This window comes from Lottia gigantea (genome assembly GCF_000327385.1).
Source record: "Lottia gigantea unplaced genomic scaffold LOTGIsca_1, whole genome shotgun sequence".
Classification (NCBI taxonomy): Eukaryota; Metazoa; Mollusca; class Gastropoda; family Lottiidae; genus Lottia; species Lottia gigantea.
In genome coordinates this window covers 6,449,419-6,468,782 of record NW_008706746.1, presented here as the reverse complement: position 1 = coordinate 6,468,782, position 19,364 = coordinate 6,449,419, and the positions used below count along the sequence as shown (strand labels likewise).

Below are 19,364 nucleotides of genomic sequence, written 5' to 3'. Positions count from 1 at the left end.
TTAAGAGAGTTCACATAGTTTGATTAACTTTTCTTTACTGACGGAATGACTTGAGAGGGATAACAGCTCTTTGACGCGTCTGACGTGTTTTCATTTCTTTGACGCGTCTGACGTGTGTACTGACGTATTGGCGTGTGACGAAGACCAGTTCTTTGACGTGTTTACTGACGTACTGATGTTTTTACCTACTGAGGTGTGTTTATAACTCGACCTACACGTTTTAAGGCATGTTTATACTTTTTGGAACACCTGAGGCCACTTTGCGATTGAGTCTGTCAAAAACGTGGTATTTTAAGAGAGTTCACATAGTTTGATTAACTTTTCTTTACTGACGGACTGACTTGTAATGAATAACAGTTCTTTGACGCGTCTGACGTGTTTTCATTTCTTTGACGCGTCTGACGTGTGTACTGTCGAATTGACGTGTGACGAAGACCAGTTCTTTGACGTGTTTACTGACGGATTTGAGTCTTAACCTACTGAAATGTGTTTAAAACTCGACCTAAACGTTTTAAGGAATACTTACATTTTCTGGAACACCTGAGGCCACTTTGCGATTGAGTCTGTCAAAAATGTGGTATTTTAAGAGAGTTCACATAGTTTGATTAACTTTTCTTTACTGACGGACTGACTTGTGTGGAATAACAGTTCTTTGACGCGTCTGACGTGTTTTCATCTCTTTGACGCGTCTGACGTGTGTACTGACGTATTGACGTATTGACGTGTGACGAAGACCAGTTCTGAGACTTGTTTACTGACGTACGGATGTTTTTACCTACTGAGTTGTTTTTAAAACTCGACCGACATGTTTTAAGGCATGCTTACACTTTCTGGAACACCTGAGGCCACTTTGCGATTGAGTTTGTCAAAAATGTGGTATTTTAAGAGAGTTCACATAGTTTGATTAACTTTTCTTTACTGACGGACTGACTTGTAATGAATAACAGTTCTTTGTCGCGTCTGACGTGTCTTCATTTCTTTGACGCGTCTGACGTGTGTACTGACGTATTGACGTGTGACAAAGACCAGTTCTTTGACGTGTTTACTGACGGATTGAAGTTTTTACCTAATGAGGTATGTTTAAAACTCGACCTAAGCGTTTTAAGGCATGTTTACACTTTCTGGAACACCTGAGGCCACTTTGCGATTGAGTCTGTCTAAAATGTGGTATGTTAAGAGAGTTCACATAGTTTGATTAACTTTTCTTTACTGACGGACTGACTTGTAATGAATAACAGTTCTTTGACGCGTCTGACGTGTTTTCATTTCTTTGACGCATCTGACGTGTGTACTGACGTATTGACGTGTGACGAAGACCAGTTCTTGGACTTGTCTACTGACGTACTGATGTTTTTACCTACTGAGGTGTGTATAAAACTCGACCTAAACGTTGTAAGGCATACTTATACTTTCTGGAACACCTGAGGTCACATTGCGATTGAGTCTGTCAACAATTAAGGCAGTTGTTTTAAGAGAGTTCAAATAGTTTTAAAAACTTTTCTTGACTGACTGACTGAAGTATAACAGTTCTTTGACGCGTCTGGCGTGTTTTCATTTCTTTGACGCGTCTGACGTGTGTACTGACGTATTGACGAAGACCAGTTCTTTGACGTGTTTACTGACGGTTTTGAGTCTTAACCTACTGGAATGTGTTTAAAACTCGACCTAAACGTTTTAAGGCATACTTACACTTTCTGGAACACCTGAGGCTACTTTGCGATTGAGTCTGTCAAGAATGTGGTATTTTAAGAGAGTTCACATAGTTTGATTAACTTTCCTTTACTGACGGACTGACTTGTGAGGATAACAGTTCTTTGACGCGTCTGGCGTGTTTTCATTTCTTTGACGCGTCTGACGTGTTTACTGACGTATTGACGTGTGACGAAGACCAGTTCTTTGACTTGTTTACTGACGGAAGTTTTGATGTTCCGACCGTGTGATGAAATTTCGGCCCAAATGTATTGACGCACACTTAACCTTTCTAGAATACCCGATGCCACACAGATCTTGAGTTTTCGAAAAAAAAGCAGCCCTTTGAGAAAGTTCCTTTTGTTCATGCGTTTTTTACAAAAACTCTGTAAAGAACGAACAATATTGGCAATTCCTACTGTTTTGACGTGTTTACCGACGTGTTTATTTTCATAACAGAATTTTCTAAATGATCTTTCGTTTTTCGTTGAAATATATTGAAATGCTGTATTTTGTAAGGTATCATTGACGTGTCCATTTTCAAAATATCGTTTTTATTTCGTTTTGTGATTAAAAATAATATGATTCTTGATTTTATAAGGTAGCATCGACGTGTGACGTGTTTGACGTGTTTACTGACGTACTGACGTGTGACGGAGAAACAATTGGAGCCATCTTGGATTATCAAAATTGCGAACCAAATAATCATGCATGCGATGAAATGAAAGATTTTATAGAATTCCATGAGTGATTATCTAGTTGAAAAATATAAATATAGCAAAGCTAAAAAGGGTTTTGGGCCATTATATATAGGCTTAGACCCAATTTATCTGTGTTACTAGAGTATTTTAGTACATTTCCTGGCTAATTATTTTATACTTTCGTTGCGTTTATTATAACAGCCTTGCTAAGTTTTCTATGTCTATAATGGCTTCCCGATTTTTTCATTTATCTAAAATTGTAAATGTGCACACATGCTCACAATCAAAGACTTTTCATGCATCCTCAGTTCTAAGGGCTAAACCAGTGAAAAAGGCAGGAGCCTCTGGTAAGGCAAATTTTCTTTCTTATACCAGATAGTGGGGTAATTTTGAAATTTTTTGGGGGTATGATGTGTTTTTTTTTTTCGTTTTTTTTTTAAATTTTATCAGAATCAGGACAACTCCGACCAAAACAAATTCGGACCGATGCACACTCGAACCATTATTCATTTGAGAAAATATGTTATTACAAACTCGGACTACTTTTCAAGGCAAATATGACGCATATTTTACTAAATCAAAGGCAATAACCCTGAAACAGTTCATCAGATCACCAATTTCGAACTGGACTTGATCTCATCTGGATGACCGGTTGCAAAGTTATTACCCTTGACATAGTAAAAATGCGTCAAATTTGGCTTTTTGGCATGAAAGAGAATACAGTTTTTATCTGATCTTGATGAAACTTGGTATGCATGTATATATTGATGAGATCTCAGTCAAGTTCCAAATTGGTAATAATTGGATTACTGGTTTCAGAGTTATTGCCCTTACCATAACTTAGTAAAAACGCGTCAAATTTGGCTTGTAGGCATGATAGACACTACAGTTTTTATCCAACCTAGATGAAACTATGTATGCATGTATATATTGATGAGATCTTGGTCAAGTTTGAATTTTGTAATAATTGGATCACTGGTTCCAGAGTTATTGCCCTTGACTTAGAAAAAACGGGACAAATTTGGCTTGCAGGCACAATAGAGACTACAGTTTTTATCCAATCTTGATGAAACTAGATGTGCATGTATATATTATAGCGGGGCCGATGAGACATAGTTCATGTTTGAATTTGATGATAATTTGATGAACTGTTTCAGGTTTTGCCTTGACTTATGATTTTAAGATTATTTGAAAATTCATTATTAAGCCACTAAAGTTTTGTTATCATTTCTGACAGCTGGTGGTGGATGTATGTTACCTTGCCTGGCAAGCTATCTTTGATTTTTGCGGTTATTTTGGTAAGGGGCCAAGTAGACTGTAACCCCCTACATCATACACATATTTTAAGCAGAAATATTCCATAAATAACCTAATCAAGAAGTTGACATGCACAAATTGAATTTTACTGATTAATTTTGTGAGAAGTGAATATCAGCTTCATATAAGCACTGTGAGTAAAATCTACAAATGATATAGGTCAATCTAAGACAATCACTGCTGGTATCAGTATTGTTATGAAATTAAAACTCAAGGTAATAATAAAATTTGATCTATTGAGGAATGTGTGAAATCAGTAACACACCATGCATATGACTAACACACTTTGCATAATGATTTCAATTATGTGTAAGGTTTTGAATCACTGACTATATAAACAAAAATCCCTTAAAATTACGATACAACTGAATTTTCTGGATGTTATCCATTAAATTGTTATTGACATTGTTTATTATGAAATAAACTAAATTAAAAATTTTGTCTAAAACAGAATATTTTGAATCAAATTTGAACTTGTGTTTTAGGGAAATCTGGATCACAGATGAAGAAAGTAATTTTAGAAGTAGAAACAGATCCTAAAATTCTTGTGACAAAATGTTGTGGAGCTAATATATATGTGGATGGCACAGATCCAGATCTTAAACCAGACAGTGAATATCCTGATTGGTTGTGGACTTTACGAACAGATCCAAAACCTATTCCATTGGATGAATTAGACCCTAATTCAAGAGAATATTGGAATAAATTACGAAAACTTGGAATACGCAAAAGAAATGAATCATTTAAAAGGCAAAAGTTTTAGTTAATTTTTTGTTTCTAGATAGAAATGTGGTAATGAAAGATAAATCAGTGGTATATATGTATGATTTTGCCAAACTAACAGTTGTGTCATTATGTGTTTGAAAAATTTATTGATCAATAAAAATTAACAAGACATGTATAACAATTTCTAATCATAGTGTATAAATATTTGTACAAAATTTTGGTGTGTTAACATACCTGACCATTATTATATGAAATAGGATTTTAGAATACAATAGCTGATTGATGTATTTCTTCATTTTCATACACCCACAAATAATACATGTAATTTATATGAAATTAATTGAATATTGATGATACAAGATAAATGTTATTGATCAATGAAGCTGTATATCAAATTAGTAATTCAGAAAACAACAACAAAATTTGCTCATCTGAAAATTTAAAATGTGTAAAATCATTTAAACATAGACACTAGGAAGGAACCAGTCTTAATAATGGATTCCAAGTAGCAGCAATTCCTATAATGGAAGAAATAGCTCCCACAAGACCCTGAGTACCAGGACTTATAGATATTTTACTTAAAGAGTTTAATGGCAGTAAAATATCACAGGTATTCTTCACTAAATCTAAGCAAACTGCTTTATTCTCTAAAACACATTTCTGCATCAATTCAGAGTTCTTTAATATTTTCTTTTGTTTATCTTTGTGGTCGGAATCACCATTCATATATAAACTTTTGTTGAGTTTTGAATTTCGCAACTTCACCTCATGTAAAAATATATGATAAATGTCATAAAAATCTCGAACTAAATTCAATATCAGACTAACTAACCAAAATCTTGCTGAGAGATCTTTCCATTTTCTTGCATCAACATTGGCTACCCCAATCCTTCCAGCATATATTATATGATCAAATAGAAGATAACAGGCTTGATTAATTTTAGATAGTGTTATTGTTAATTTCCAAACTGTGTTAGAAATATGGATACTTTTCAAGGCTGCTTGAATGAAGTCAATACTTTTACCAAAACGGAGTACTAGAATAGAAAAAAATAAAAAATTATTATATAAGTAAGTTTAACCAGTGACAGCATCCTAGATATTGTAGTCTCTTGGTATCTTCATGACCAGTACTTAACACAACTTTTGAATCTCACATTGGGTTTGTTCCTGATGAGCTCTTTTCGAGTGAAAAAAGGTCGGGTGGTACACATCAGATTGAGGGTGTACTTCAGGAAATTTCTTCCTCTGTTCTTATCAATCATCATGAGAGTTGTTTTGCTTTAAAATATGTCGCAAAGCTTTAATCTGAGAGTATTTTAATTGTTTAGAATCATACATTTTCTTGTGGTGGATACTGATGCTTCTAAATTTTTCAATTTCTTCACTAATTCTTCACTCTGACCAGTCTTTTGTAAATTCCACCAGACAAATTTGGAACCATACTGACACAATCTAAAGAAAAAAGAAAGATTAGTAAAAATAAATGGGAAAGTAAATAAAAAAAAATGAGATTCTAGAATATTCTGGATTTTGCTTGTGACTAGTTATTCACTTTCAAGTCAGCTAATGTCCTCTGTAAGTTAATACTACTCGTAAGAAAAACTAACATTTCAAAATGATGATTGATTATTAGATTACAAGTTAACATCTGCTTCAAACAAACTAATAGAAAAGATATGTTTTCTTTTTCAAATATATTTATGAAAATATGAAATATTAACTATTTTGGGAATAATTTGGATTTGGTTTAGTAGTATTTCCAAAAATGAAATTTCATATACAATTCATGTTCATGTACTCCTCCAAATTTGAGGAAATTGTGTGTAGGTAGGCCTGGGTGATTTAAGCATAAAAATATCATTGATATTCGAATTCACACATAAAAATCAGTAAAACATAATCAAATATGCTAACAAAAGTAAGAGATTTTCTTATGTTGTGTAATCCTGATACGATAATATTACACCACCAATTTCATTATAGTCATAGAGTAGGCTATAATAGGACTACTCTGGTTCATTCACACAAATGACAGTATGCCTACCTGCATAATTTATCTCTGCCAGCAGTCTGTGCGTTAAACTTGACAACACCTGTGAAGAAATCTGCAGCCATTTCTAAAATGAATTGAAATGGACTTTGCTCTGTCAATTGGACCTATTACAAGTTATTAATTGAAAGTTCTAAAAATATTTTTGTTTCGAGGAAAAGACTGGGTATCGAATTGTTAATTACCTCCCTTGTATAGACGAAGGTGAAGGTCGCATTACACTTTCAGAAATTTTTAAACAAAATCGCCTGAAATGTTGATTAAAAAGGAAATTGCCAAATAACAGTTGGATTGTTTAGGTATCAAAATATTAATCCTTCCCATCTCGTGCATCCATATTGTTATTTTTATGACAATGAAACAAATTCGTTTTGTTAAATTAGATCTGAATGCAATTTTATTAAATCTCAGACTAAGGTGAAGGTCAGATTGGATTTGTTTCAAAATGGAGGACTTAGTTACGGTTTATCCTTACAGAAAATGTTTTATTTGATATATGTCTATCACCTTGTTCTTTGAAACGTTCCCAGCACTGTCGAACAAACTGACAAAATGCCGGTCTATTTAAGAAAGAATATTTCATTTTCTCCCCCTTCATTGGAGAATATCACGGACATTGATATTGAAGACGATTTTACTGCAGATCCCGATTTGTTACGTGATAAGCTGCCACAGCCATACAGGTTGATAAATAAAATAATTGATAATGTTGTTGAAAAAGCATGGACGTACATATCTAAAGTTGAGGAAAAGAAATTTAAGGAATTGAATAGAGTTAGACCACCAAGTTATGATTGTTCGGTCAAATTGAATTTAGAGGTAGGAAGAAGAAACTAGGCCTATATTATATTATATAGTAAAAAAAAAATTAACATTTTCTATTGCAAATTTCCGTGTTCTCTCTGTATTCAAGACTGTTATAAAGATCTAGTCAAGAACAGATGAGATAACTATAGGACATAAGATTAAGTCTTACAATAATGGTGGCAATGAAGCCCAACTTGTTCTGAGCGTGTTTCCTGCTGTCCGAGATCGACTTAAACTTACTTAAAGAGAATAAATTGGTTCATGTGATGATTGCAGACTGTTACCTTATAAATATAGCTTGTTAAAGAATTTTTAGCTCTCTTGTAGCTTTATGCCTTTTTCAGTTCTGTGCCATTGGTGGATCAGTAAAAATCTGCCAAAATTATGTCAGCCTTTTGATGAATGAATTTTGAAATTTGAATATTGGAAATTCAAGTGTTTTAACTGTTCTGAATATGAGTCGAATTTCATACACCTGGACACATCTTGAATAAATTTAATATGACTATTTTGATATGTTTTTGACAGAAAGAATATAATGCAACAGGGTTATCAGATAGTGTGGATGGTAGATATGTCTTTTTTGGTACGTCTAATGGTATAATTGTTCTAGATGCCTTGCAACAATCAATTGTTACAGTATGGGAGGAAGAGAAGGTGGATGTTGTTCACATCAAATGTCATCTTATTGGTGTTCAAACTTATTTACTTGTTACAATTGATGAATTAGGTTTGTTTCTTTGATTTGAATTAAATTTTGGTTTTAATATTTGTAGATTTTTTTTTTATGAAAAGAAGTGTTTGGCTCAAATTATGATAATAAATATAAAAATGCATTATGTGCATGTAAAAACATGTAATCTATGATTTTGTTCCCTGTTAATCCCCACAGAAGATGACTTTTAGAAGTCATAATGACAAATTTTAAATTGCAAATGCTAATTTCTGTAGGAATGAACTTGATATGAAGCAAAATGCAATTTTAGTCTTTCTGTATTGTGAATTAAATACGTGATCTTTATATATAGGTGTTGCCAAGTTATTTATTTTTCAAGCGGATCATATTTTCTTGTTAAAAGTTTTAAATGAACAGGTAAGATAAGCTTATATATTATACTTCCATTAATCAAGAATTGATTTAACTGAACCCTTAACAGATTTGTAAGTTTCAAATTTGAAAAATCCTGAAATTCATTTTTTGAACAGGCTATTTTTTAGATTTTTTTGATATATTTCTGTCTTGTAGGAATCTGCCACTAACAAGATAATTACTTCAAAATGTGAAGCTTCAGCTGAAGGGGATTATGTTGGAATATTTCTGGAAAGTAAGATATTTAATGGGTCAAAAGCATTTCTCCTTAGTAACATAAGGTTTTGCTACTAAGTCTACATCATTTATCTATAGCTCATGTCACACTTGCAACTCATGTTTTGGATACAATCTTCATAAGGACAAGAATTTTTGTAAATGAAGTTTAGGCAAAGTAACAAAATGATCTTGTGTTTTTTGTTTAATAAACTTATCTTAGTGAAACTACTATTTTTGTATGGAAATATTTTGCTATTTAACATTGATTTTAATAGATATCATAATATATTTTTGAATATGAGCAAAGTTGAATCTTGTGTATTTTTTAAGATCCATCTAAAAATGAAACGTGGTTAGAAGTGTACAGGTTACCAAGAGATACCTGGTTACGTGAAATGGAGACTGTAGTAGGTGAATTACAGTCTATAGCTCAGTCAGCTGCTCAGGTAGGCCGCAACTTGTACCGGTACTGATATCTAGTCGTTAGGAAATTTTGTGATACTCATGGTTTGTAGCATTGAGACACTGTACATAGTGTTTATAACTTCCCTTTATAACCATATAAATGTAAAGCAAACCTCTAGCTTGTTGTAAGAATCGATAAAACTTAATCATAATTGTTTTTACAAAGAATTCTGATTGATTAATGTGACAGCTGTCTTTCGAAACCATGGACACAAAATGAAATAAATAATAAAAGAAAACAGTACATATAAATGCAAACTTCAATAATAAATTCTTAGTCATTCTTAAACTAGATTAGTTCTCTTTAGGGCTGATAATCAAATCCCACCCCCCTTCCCCAAAAAAACAGAGGGATGTGGTATGTCCACTAAATTTAGAGAACCATTTGCTGATTTGGTCTATAACTTTTTAAGCTTACTAGCGAGAAAACTGTGTACATAACTTTTTTCTTTTGATATTACAGCAACAAGAAGAAGATGTAGAAGGTACTGATAACCAGGTAATTATAGAACATATCTTTTCACAGAGAAACAGGTTAACTTTATTGTGTCTTTATTGATCATTTTTATTTTTTAAGTAAATAATTTTGTTGTATATTATAATAATATTGTATGTTATTTAGATGATGGTTGGTGAGAGGAGACCCAGTGTTAAAGTTTTAACACCTCATACTGTAAGCTACATCGAAATATCTTATTTCTATCATCTCAACCTAGTACCTAGTAGTATTTCAAACAAACAAAAAGATTTTTTAATAATATCATTTGTGAAGAAAGAAGTGCATTTTTTAGCCTAATACCCATAACTATTTTAAAAAAAATGTTTTTAAATCAAATTTATTTGAAAATATGAAGTACATTGTTAAGTAATAATTGGGACACGGTGGAAATACTTTTTAATGAGTTAAGTTAAGTGCTTGTTTTAAGCCTAATTTGTATTATTATTCATTAGGTTGGAGAAAGGAGGCGTAGTTCTGTGGTGAATTTATTAACTGTTCCTGTAAGTCCCTTAGAATAACACAACATAGAGTTTTTCAATTACAACTTCAATTCTGAACTCTTGACAAAATGTAATATACACCAATATTCAACATAGATTATGTTAATATTGCATTTCAAGAAAAAATATTACAATTATAAAGACAATCCTTTTCCAAATTCAAGGTTTTTGCTACTTTCATTATTGTAGCCAGATGATTCTTCAACAAAAACTAAGAAACGTAGAAAAGGACGAGTAAGCATTTTTTGTAACTAAACTTTTAGTAGGTGATAGATTTTTTAACTGTTCATATTTCAGTGCATAAGTAGTAGTAATATCAACAAATCTAGACGTAATCAATTAATAATCTTATTTTCTAGGGGACAAAATGAATAATTGTGTTTGACTTTCAAATCAAATCAACCTTTGCTGGTGAAATTCATTCAAAGTCCAATGCCATATTATTGTTGATTCTCAAGTGTCATTTAATTATAAACAGATTGAGATATGTTGGAGGTTTCACATCAGCAATTCAGACCACAAAAATGCATCTTAGTCATTTAATTAATATAATGCTATTTGTTTAGTCCTGTCATTTAACCCATAGTACAGAGGTGAATTAAAAAATAAATGCCTTGTCTTATCTTCATTCTTAGTGCAAATATTTTTACTTCAGTAATGTAACTTATGTTGCTTATCTTTTCTGGAAAGATAGATATTTTTTTTAGTCTGTCAATTTTGTATCTTGCAAGTAGAATCTAAAGTTTATCTTGTAGTTCAGTACATGTATTTTAATAGTCTGATTTAATACCTACTGCTAGATTAAATTTAATTTTTTTTTATTTATACAGTAGACATTCAGATATATTATTTCACATATAGTTGTCCTGAGCTTTGTTAAGTTTAAGTGCTTACATTATAGTTGAACCTTTTTCCAATCTAGACTCAACATTGTAGAAATCATCTTATTTGGGAAGAAAATTAAGTGAACTACAATTTTGTTTCAATTATATTTCAGATTCTTATTTGATTATACACAATAAACAACATAATGAAAGGATATCTTTTCATCACTCTAGCACACATGTGTTTTTCAAACATGTATAGGAAACATATAGGAAAGGATCTTTATTAGATTGTGTGTTTCCATATACAACTTGGTATGCAGATCGAGATGGACAACACTCTAGCTGACTGACTATTTAAATGGTTGTTTTGTAATATTTTTAGAATAGAAGTAGCTCACCTAGACCAGGGACACCTCCACCTCTACTAACTTTAACTCCAGGTGAAAAACCCAGTCCCAAATTTACACCACCATCCTTAGTGATAAAGATACATCCACCATCTCCTATAACAGGTTTGTCATCTTTATTTATATAAAAAAAACTGATTTCAGTTATAGATTTTGTGTTTTAAATTAACTTGTTATGGATCCATTATTTGTGACATCACCAAGCCCAACAAAATATTTATGCTATAATGAGCTTAGTGCCTGGTAAAATAATTGAAATAATCGATTATCAGTGCTGTGAATGATTATTTTCGATTATAATAATGCATTGAAATTGTCAGTTATATTTTCTACTGTGTACCCAACATTAAATACTAGATAAAGATATATACTAACATATCATTCATTGTTCAATATTTAAAGAAAAATGACATGATAAATTTCTAATGAATAGGAAACCTGAATTTTTGAAGAATATTTTCACAGATATCAACTTGCACAATTTGTTTCAAATCTAAGATTAATTTTATAGATATCAGAATTATCAGGAATATCAACAATCTTAAAAACGCAATATTTTAATGATCAATTATTCCATCTATCTAACTTTATTGTAGCTTGTACCACTACATCATTACAATCAGCATGTCAGAAAGTAGATTCTGGTGAAGTTATTGGTACAGGACAAAATCATGTTTTATCAGGATCACATCTAGATCTACGTGATGCCATGTTTAATCATTTGAATGAGAAACTTCTTCCTTATCTGAAAGATGACGATGAAAAAGAGGCAGAAGTAATGTAAGTTGAAAGATATTATAGATTTCATTCCTTATTTTCAAAGAGATATCCTTTTAAAGGTGACAAAAGAGTGCATACATGGACATGAAAGACATAAAATAATATTTGTACATTTTTTCAGTCAGCCTACATTTCATTTTGTACCGAGTAGTAGATTATCTCCTCTCGGTTTAGAACAACCATCACAAACTGGTAAACCAACCAATATTATAGTATGGTGGACAGGAGAAACAAATATTAAACATTATTCTTTATTAAAAACAGGAAAAGGTATATACTACGTTATTATTTTTAAACTTATAGCTATATATGACAGTCTAGTAGCATTTAAAATATATATTTAAATTTGTAAAATTTCACATTAAAGGGACAGATGTGGCATTTCCAGGACTAAATAATACCTTGGTCTTAGAGCCATAGATTGTTCTGATAAACTAATCAGTAATAATGTTCACGGCTTACCGTCGAAAATTTTGAATATTTGTTGCGGACGTCATGTGTATACAGTAGATTCAATAATCCTTTGTCTATGCACAGCTGCTACGGAAGATGTCTTCGTGTCTATGTCAACAAGACGTTAAACTTTTGGATACCCCAAATTTGAGAGAGAAATAAATAAAAAGTTTAATTTCTTGTTTGGGGTCTATTTAAAGGAATTATGCCATTTTAGTACAGTTTTTAGTAGTTCTGAATACTTACATTTATTCAAGGTCCAAATTAACCCCTGGAAATGCTGCACTTGTCCCTTTCAAACCAATTTCATGTTTTGTATTGTAATATTATTATCTGTCACCCCTAGATTATACATGAGTAAGAACATTGCCTACTCCAGCAATAAGTTCAAACTTTTGATCTTTGAAAGAACTGTGTATACCTTGTTATTCTTTCAGATTTTGAATTCAAACCAGACTTAGTTTGGCCAATTTGTAATAAAGTCAAATCAACAGCTGTTTCCAAATGTGGTAGTTTTCTGGCAATAGGGTTATCTAATGGTACTGTAGTAATGTGGGATAGATATTTAGGTATGTTTCAGACATTACCCTTTTCTATGAGTATGAAATATGGTATGTTGTGAATATATTTTAGCTTGGATATTCACCACAAAATTTTTCCAAAATATTTTGATGTCACTTGTCTAATCATTTGCATTTCCTCACTTAGTTTTTCATAAGATAACACTGAGAGTGGCATACATGTGTACAGGTCAAGAAAAAAAATCTGGAGATTTGCCTTGAAAAATCTGGAGATAGGGTGAAAAGTTGGGAGATTTTTCCAAAGCGGGTAAATTTGTGATTTGAAACTACAAATTGATTCTTTTTAAATAAGCCTTAGGCCTATATGCCTTGTCAATTAATTAAATTGATCATAGGCCTACATGACACAGAAAAAATTAACATTGTCATTCTTCAGTATTGATCGAATCAAAATTACTGTCAAGTTGAAAAACAAAGCAGGCAATGTTACTTTTTTCAAAGGTGTAATTCATGACATCTAAAATATCTCCAGTCCGATCATTATATAATTTTCTCTCACGAAGTATTGAACCGAATATGCCGCTCCCATTTTGACACTCTTCATATATGGAAAGACTTGTAATAAGTAAACCCGCTATGCAGACAATAAATAATGTTTACAGGCTACAGTCAAATTACAAACGATTTTATGGAACGAAGTTTGAGTTTACATAAGAATTATGCATCTACTCGCACATGGTCCCATGAAAATTTGGAAAAAAACAAAAAATCGGTAGAATCGGGTGTCCCGTCGGTAGAGCGGTAGACAACATGCAAAAGCGGTAGAAACCCGACAACATCGGTAGATTACACATGTATGGAGAGTGGTGATGACTTTGCTTCCTTGATTAAAATCATTGAGAAATTGTTTGCCCTTTGTGCAAATCTATAGCCACAATCCTTGCCTTGGTTCAGATCTACAAACCCAAAAATGATAATAATCCATCACAATTTGTAGTGAAAAGAATAACTTATTGTAAGTATGGCCTCTGTGATGGTAAATTTCAGGTGTTGAAAAGGGTATTGTTAATATAGAAGAGAAAAGTTCTATTAGTTTTCTGAAGTTTTTGGACTCCAGCTTATCAGCTACAGAATCTATATCTTATCCACCATATAAAACAACAAACACTGCTTGTTTGCTAATACAAACTACTAGTGGTTGTCAGTATATATATAATACTAGTTTACAAACACTGGTTACTCTACAAGTCATGTAAGTTTTTAAGGCAGCTTTACACCGGACGATTTTGTTTGCTCGAAGCGAAATTTTTCATCACAAGATCAAAGCGCTCTGCGAAATTTGATTTTCACTGTCAGCGAAGATCAACATTATCGCTGTTTTGACGTTTTCTTGCCCATCAGCTACACAACAGCAACATTCATCAAAGTTGATATATTAACTATAAACATATAAACAAAGATATTATTCAGAATCATTTGTTGGCCTGGGGTTTGTTTGGTCTGATACGTCATCATGATATGACGTTGACGTTGCTTGCCAAAATTCTTGCATCAGATTAGATAAGTTATTTACACGAAAAATTTTGTCGTGAAAGAGTAGGATCGATCCCTACTCCTTTTTTTACTGCAAACACTAGAACTTCTTACAAATAAAAAATTGTCCTGTGGAAAACAGTCTGAACATTTGTGGGCAATGATATACAGATTATTGTGGAAGTTGATATTAAATAAGATAAAATGACCCTTCACAAGCTAGATATGTTGCCTCATAACTACCAGATGTAAATCTAAAGCTGATAATTTTTCCATCATGAATGTTTAAAGATATTAATGCACTTTTCGAACAATGAGGGCTCTGAATATCTGTGATTAATTAAATTGAAACATTTTTTTTAAGAACTGAAGAAGATGATGATGTTCAAGTTTTATTATCGACAATGAAAGCTGTACCAGAACTGGTAAATATAAAGAATATATTATATCTGTTTAGTTCAGTTTTACTTTCCTCTCTTATTATTTGTTTTTGAAGAATGACAATAACATTTGTTTTTAGTCTGTCTTTGATTGAGGTATGTGCACTGGTTTATGCCTAATTAACTGTACATACATGGCTAAACCATTATATTTTGATCTTTATGAAGACCATTGTGTCATACTGTGACTCAAATATTGAGATAGTATGCCACATAGTGATAATGAAATATTTTATAACATGTCTCATGTTTGATGGACAAAATAATATACAGCAATAGCAAATTATTATTATTTTAGCTGTTAGTTGTATCTAAAGATGGTAGTTTAATATTGAAAGATGTAGTCAATGGTAACAGTGTATGTCAGTTAACATTACCCAAACCCTACTCTTTAACATCACCATGGGAACCAATATATTGTTTTGGTGCTGGTGGTCAAATGCTGTTTGTAAAAGGTATGCCGCTTTAACTATCTTTGAAACTAAAATTGGGGATAACTCTTATTGGCTTATCATTGATTATTTTAATGAGGTCAACTTTGAGCAATCTGATTTTATCTATATATGTAGTTCTATGATTACTTCCCTGCAGAGGCAAATGATCAGATTGAACTTGAAAATTGAGCTAGGACAGTAAGTTTAAGTGGTAATGCCTTACTTGACTGGTTTATCATTTATTATCAATAGAAATAGTCACCATTTTTTGACCATGTTCCAGGTTCATATTTTGAGAAAAATGAGGAAGGGGGACTTATTGATTTGTCTGCAGTATTTATTTATCAGTTAAGATCATTCCCAACATTAGATACATACTGGCAACACTCAAGAGAACTAAGTACAGAAGTTATTCATCCAACATTAGACAAACGCATTAACTCTTTACTCAGATATAGGTTTGTATTTTTGTTTATATTCAGGTTTGTAGAAACACCTTGTGTTTTTCATATTTATTCATTTTCCTAATCTACACCTTAATATACCAAAAGTACCATAAGCACTGATTTGATGTGAGCAAAATTAGTATATCTTCAATTTGGTACACAAATTTGCAAGCGACATGGTTGGTCATTAGGATAAACTAGTACTGTTGTATCAGAAGTGAAATGATGTATCCTTTAAAGAACATGTAAAGATAAATAAATAGACTAAATTTCAATATTCCAATTCTTAATTCTAGAAAAAAAATAGGTCTAATCTTTTCAATAACAATGGCAGTGTGGACTGTCTGAAAGATATCAACTCAGTTACAGAGTACAATCCGATAGTCTTACAGATTTACAATGTTTGATTAAACATTGAACATTTACAAACAGTAGTTGACGTGCAAAAAATGTTTTCAGAATTAGCCAACAAGCTTCACGTAAAGAAAGAATGCAAGAAAGATGGGGAATTATGAAAGATGAGTTGGATGTTATTTTACAATGTAAAGAAACTTCTAAACATACCTCAAGAACTACAATTGTGAGTGGCAAATCATTATCATTTTATAGAATATTTCTTATACAGAATGTTATTCTGAATTTGAGATTTTATTTGAAACACTTGCTCAAAAACTAGTTCAAATACTAGATAAAACACTAGTTCAAATAATAGATAAAACACTAGTTCAAATAATAGATAAAACACTAGTTCAAATACCATATAAAACAATAGTTCAAATACTAGTTCAAACACTAGTTCAAACACTAGTTCAGACACTAATTCAAATACTTGTTCAAACAAACACAAGTTCAAATACTAGATAAAACACTAGTTCAAAAACTAGTTCAAAAACTAGTTCAAATACTAGATAAAACACTAGTTCAAATACTAGTTCAAACACTAGTTCAAACACTAGTTCAAACACTAATTCAAATACTAGTTAAAACACCAGTATGTATGAGGAATAATTGCTTAGATAATTCATGACATTGAAATATTTTGCAGAATATTCCTAAACGTTTATGGTACTCCTTATCTGTATATTAATGAAATGTATTTTTTTTACAGTAAAGGGTAAGTGAAGTACCTTAGCAGTGTCCATTGTTGTGATTCAATTCTTGATCCTTTATATATTCTACTTCCTGTTGTGTAAATAAAGTATTATATATCCCAACAGTCCTTCCTCTTTTTTGTTTATGAATACTTAATATATATGCTTGTGCTTCCATAACATTGCAAACAAAATAAATGCTATTTCCTTTAATCCTACCCTATTGCATGATAATTTCTACCTCTGTTTTGTTCTCACTTGTGAATATTCTTTCTTCCTATACTAAATCAAGTTCTATATTGTATTTGACAGCAGTTTGACCTAAATTTTTATTTTTATTCAAGTCTGTGTATGACCAGTATGAGGAAGGAGAAGAGTAAACTTGTAACTATTCACTTGTCTAAGCTTATCTCTGTATCACTCATATTCACTAAATATTCGTTATTCACTAATCTGTACTGTATTTAACAAGTTATGTAAAGAATGAGTCCTATATCACACTATTTGTCAAGTCTATCACAGAATCTGTCATGTCTGTCGCACTTTTGCCCTGTATGTCACACTTTTTGTCAAGTCATCATGTTTGTCACACTTTTGTCCTGTATCACACCATCTTTCAAGTCTATCACAGTATTTGTCCAGTGTGTCACTTTTGTTCAATATCACACTATTTGTCAAACCTTTCACAGTAGTTGTAAATTCACAAACTATTCGTCAAGCTCACCACAATATCTGTATATCTCATTCTTACATCTGTCAAGCATATCAATATTCGTCTTGTATCACACTGTTTTAGCAAACTATCAAACTATATGCATGAAATGTATAAAAGTCTACTGAAATCATAATTAAAGGCTTCATGTGATCAGAAGGAAAATAATCGCCCAGTGTAGCATCATTTCTGTTTTATTTTAAGGCATGATGCTTATACTTATATAGAGTACTGTGACTAAAGTCCAATAGGAAAGTTCTTGAACACTTGGTCTGAAATATTCTTATTATTTTTTTTTTAATCTAGATTCATTTATAATTACTTTCTTTCATCACCTTACAATTCATGTATTGAGCACTATTTTAACAGTGAAAATATTTTATCATAGTACTTTCTTTCATATTTGAAATCGATATTTTATCATTTTATTTCAGACGCCTTCAACCTACAGATCTACACCACCTGCATTAAGATAAATAAATCCCGACTTTGTTTTATTAGTTGATATAGGAGACAATTCACCAATTATTGGCCAACCATTAGATGTACATGTGCCAGGTCACACTCTTATATGAGCATAGTTACTGTGATATTTTATAATAACCTTTGTTATTTATATTTTAAAGAATAAATATTTGAATATCATATCTAGATGAATTTGATGTTAAGGCTAGCGCACACGAGAGCTCCCAGCTGAGCAAAATTTCATTCGTGCCTCTCAGCTCAGCTCATAGCTCTCGTGTGCGCGGAGTTTACGTAAGGTTTTTTTCATTCGAGGCGTTAAGGAAATTATCTCAAATGAAAAATACCTTACCGTGTGCGCACTCGAAAGCTCTTAGCTTTCAACTTTGAACTGGGGCGCATGCGCTAGCACGTGATCGAACAAAAATGGCTGTGCCCATCGGTTAATGCGAGTTTGTATCTTTGGCGTCTTTGAATCCTTTGGCGTATCCATAGCTTACAAGAGCTTGCAAGTATTCTTTGTCGGCGACGACGCAACAACAAAAGAAGAAGTAAACTTTCTTCATATTCTGAATCATTCGAAGGGTTGTCGACGTCCGACATTTTGTTTAAGTCATGTGAGAATGTCACGTGATCTAGTTATTTTTAGACGTCTACGACTCGACACCCCGTTTACGAAAGCTCTAATCTTAGCGTGTGCGGGGGAAACCGACGAAAGCTGCGAGCTGAGCTGGGAGACACGAATGAAATATTGCTCAGCTGGGAGCTCTCGTGTGCACTAGCCTTTAAAGCCTGACATCATTACGCAGTAAGTTGCAAATGCATAGAGTATTCAAGGATACAAGAATATAATTTCACTATATGAAGGGAAGGAAGGAAGCAAATGAAGCTTTCTTTGCAAAATAGTGACATACCAAAACTGTTAAAATGTCACAATCAGACGGTAGTGTATAATCCGAAGATCGAAGATCGCAGACCCCAACTATAATCCGCAGACCCCCTATACTATATTCGGCAGACCCATCTATAATCCGCAGACCCCCTATACTATATTCGGCAGACCCCATATAGGGGGCCTACTTTTTTTTATTTTTTGAAGCCATTTTTTGAAGCAATGTTTGGATATACGATAATTAGACTTAGGGATGAAATCATCTAGACATCCAGAGGTATGTACAAAACATTGTAATCT

At 32.3% G+C, this 19,364-nt stretch overlaps 3 protein-coding genes across 3 annotated transcripts; 2 read left to right on the top strand and 1 right to left on the bottom strand.

Annotated features, from left to right (window-relative positions):
- Positions 1-4,188: 4,188 nt before the first annotated feature.
- On the top strand, positions 4,189-4,470 carry LOTGIDRAFT_102989 (hypothetical protein; the record flags this gene model as incomplete). The annotated part of the gene is made up of 1 exon (XM_009045805.1): positions 4,189-4,470. A coding segment is annotated over one exon (282 nt), but the record flags the coding sequence as incomplete, so codon positions are not given.
- Positions 4,471-4,565: 95 nt separating this feature from the next.
- On the bottom strand, positions 4,566-6,634 carry LOTGIDRAFT_208523 (hypothetical protein). The gene is made up of 3 exons (XM_009045804.1): positions 6,481-6,634; positions 5,773-5,888; positions 4,566-5,470 (listed from the first exon to the last, which is right to left on the bottom strand). Exons 1-3 carry the CDS (start codon positions 6,549-6,551, stop codon positions 4,905-4,907), a joined length of 753 nt encoding a protein of 250 aa, XP_009044052.1. The 5' UTR covers positions 6,552-6,634; the 3' UTR covers positions 4,566-4,904.
- Positions 6,635-6,927: 293 nt separating this feature from the next.
- On the top strand, positions 6,928-18,357 carry LOTGIDRAFT_228061 (hypothetical protein). Its single transcript, XM_009045803.1, has 19 exons — positions 6,928-7,305; positions 7,822-8,023; positions 8,322-8,386; positions 8,540-8,618; positions 8,933-9,048; positions 9,531-9,566; positions 9,690-9,740; positions 10,019-10,066; positions 10,256-10,300; positions 11,276-11,405; positions 11,897-12,080; positions 12,202-12,350; positions 12,971-13,102; positions 14,102-14,306; positions 14,952-15,012; positions 15,326-15,482; positions 15,745-15,919; positions 16,367-16,487; positions 18,145-18,357. Exons 1-19 carry the CDS (start codon positions 7,039-7,041, stop codon positions 18,184-18,186), a joined length of 2,265 nt encoding a protein of 754 aa, XP_009044051.1. The 5' UTR covers positions 6,928-7,038; the 3' UTR covers positions 18,187-18,357.
- Positions 18,358-19,364: the final 1,007 nt, after the last annotated feature.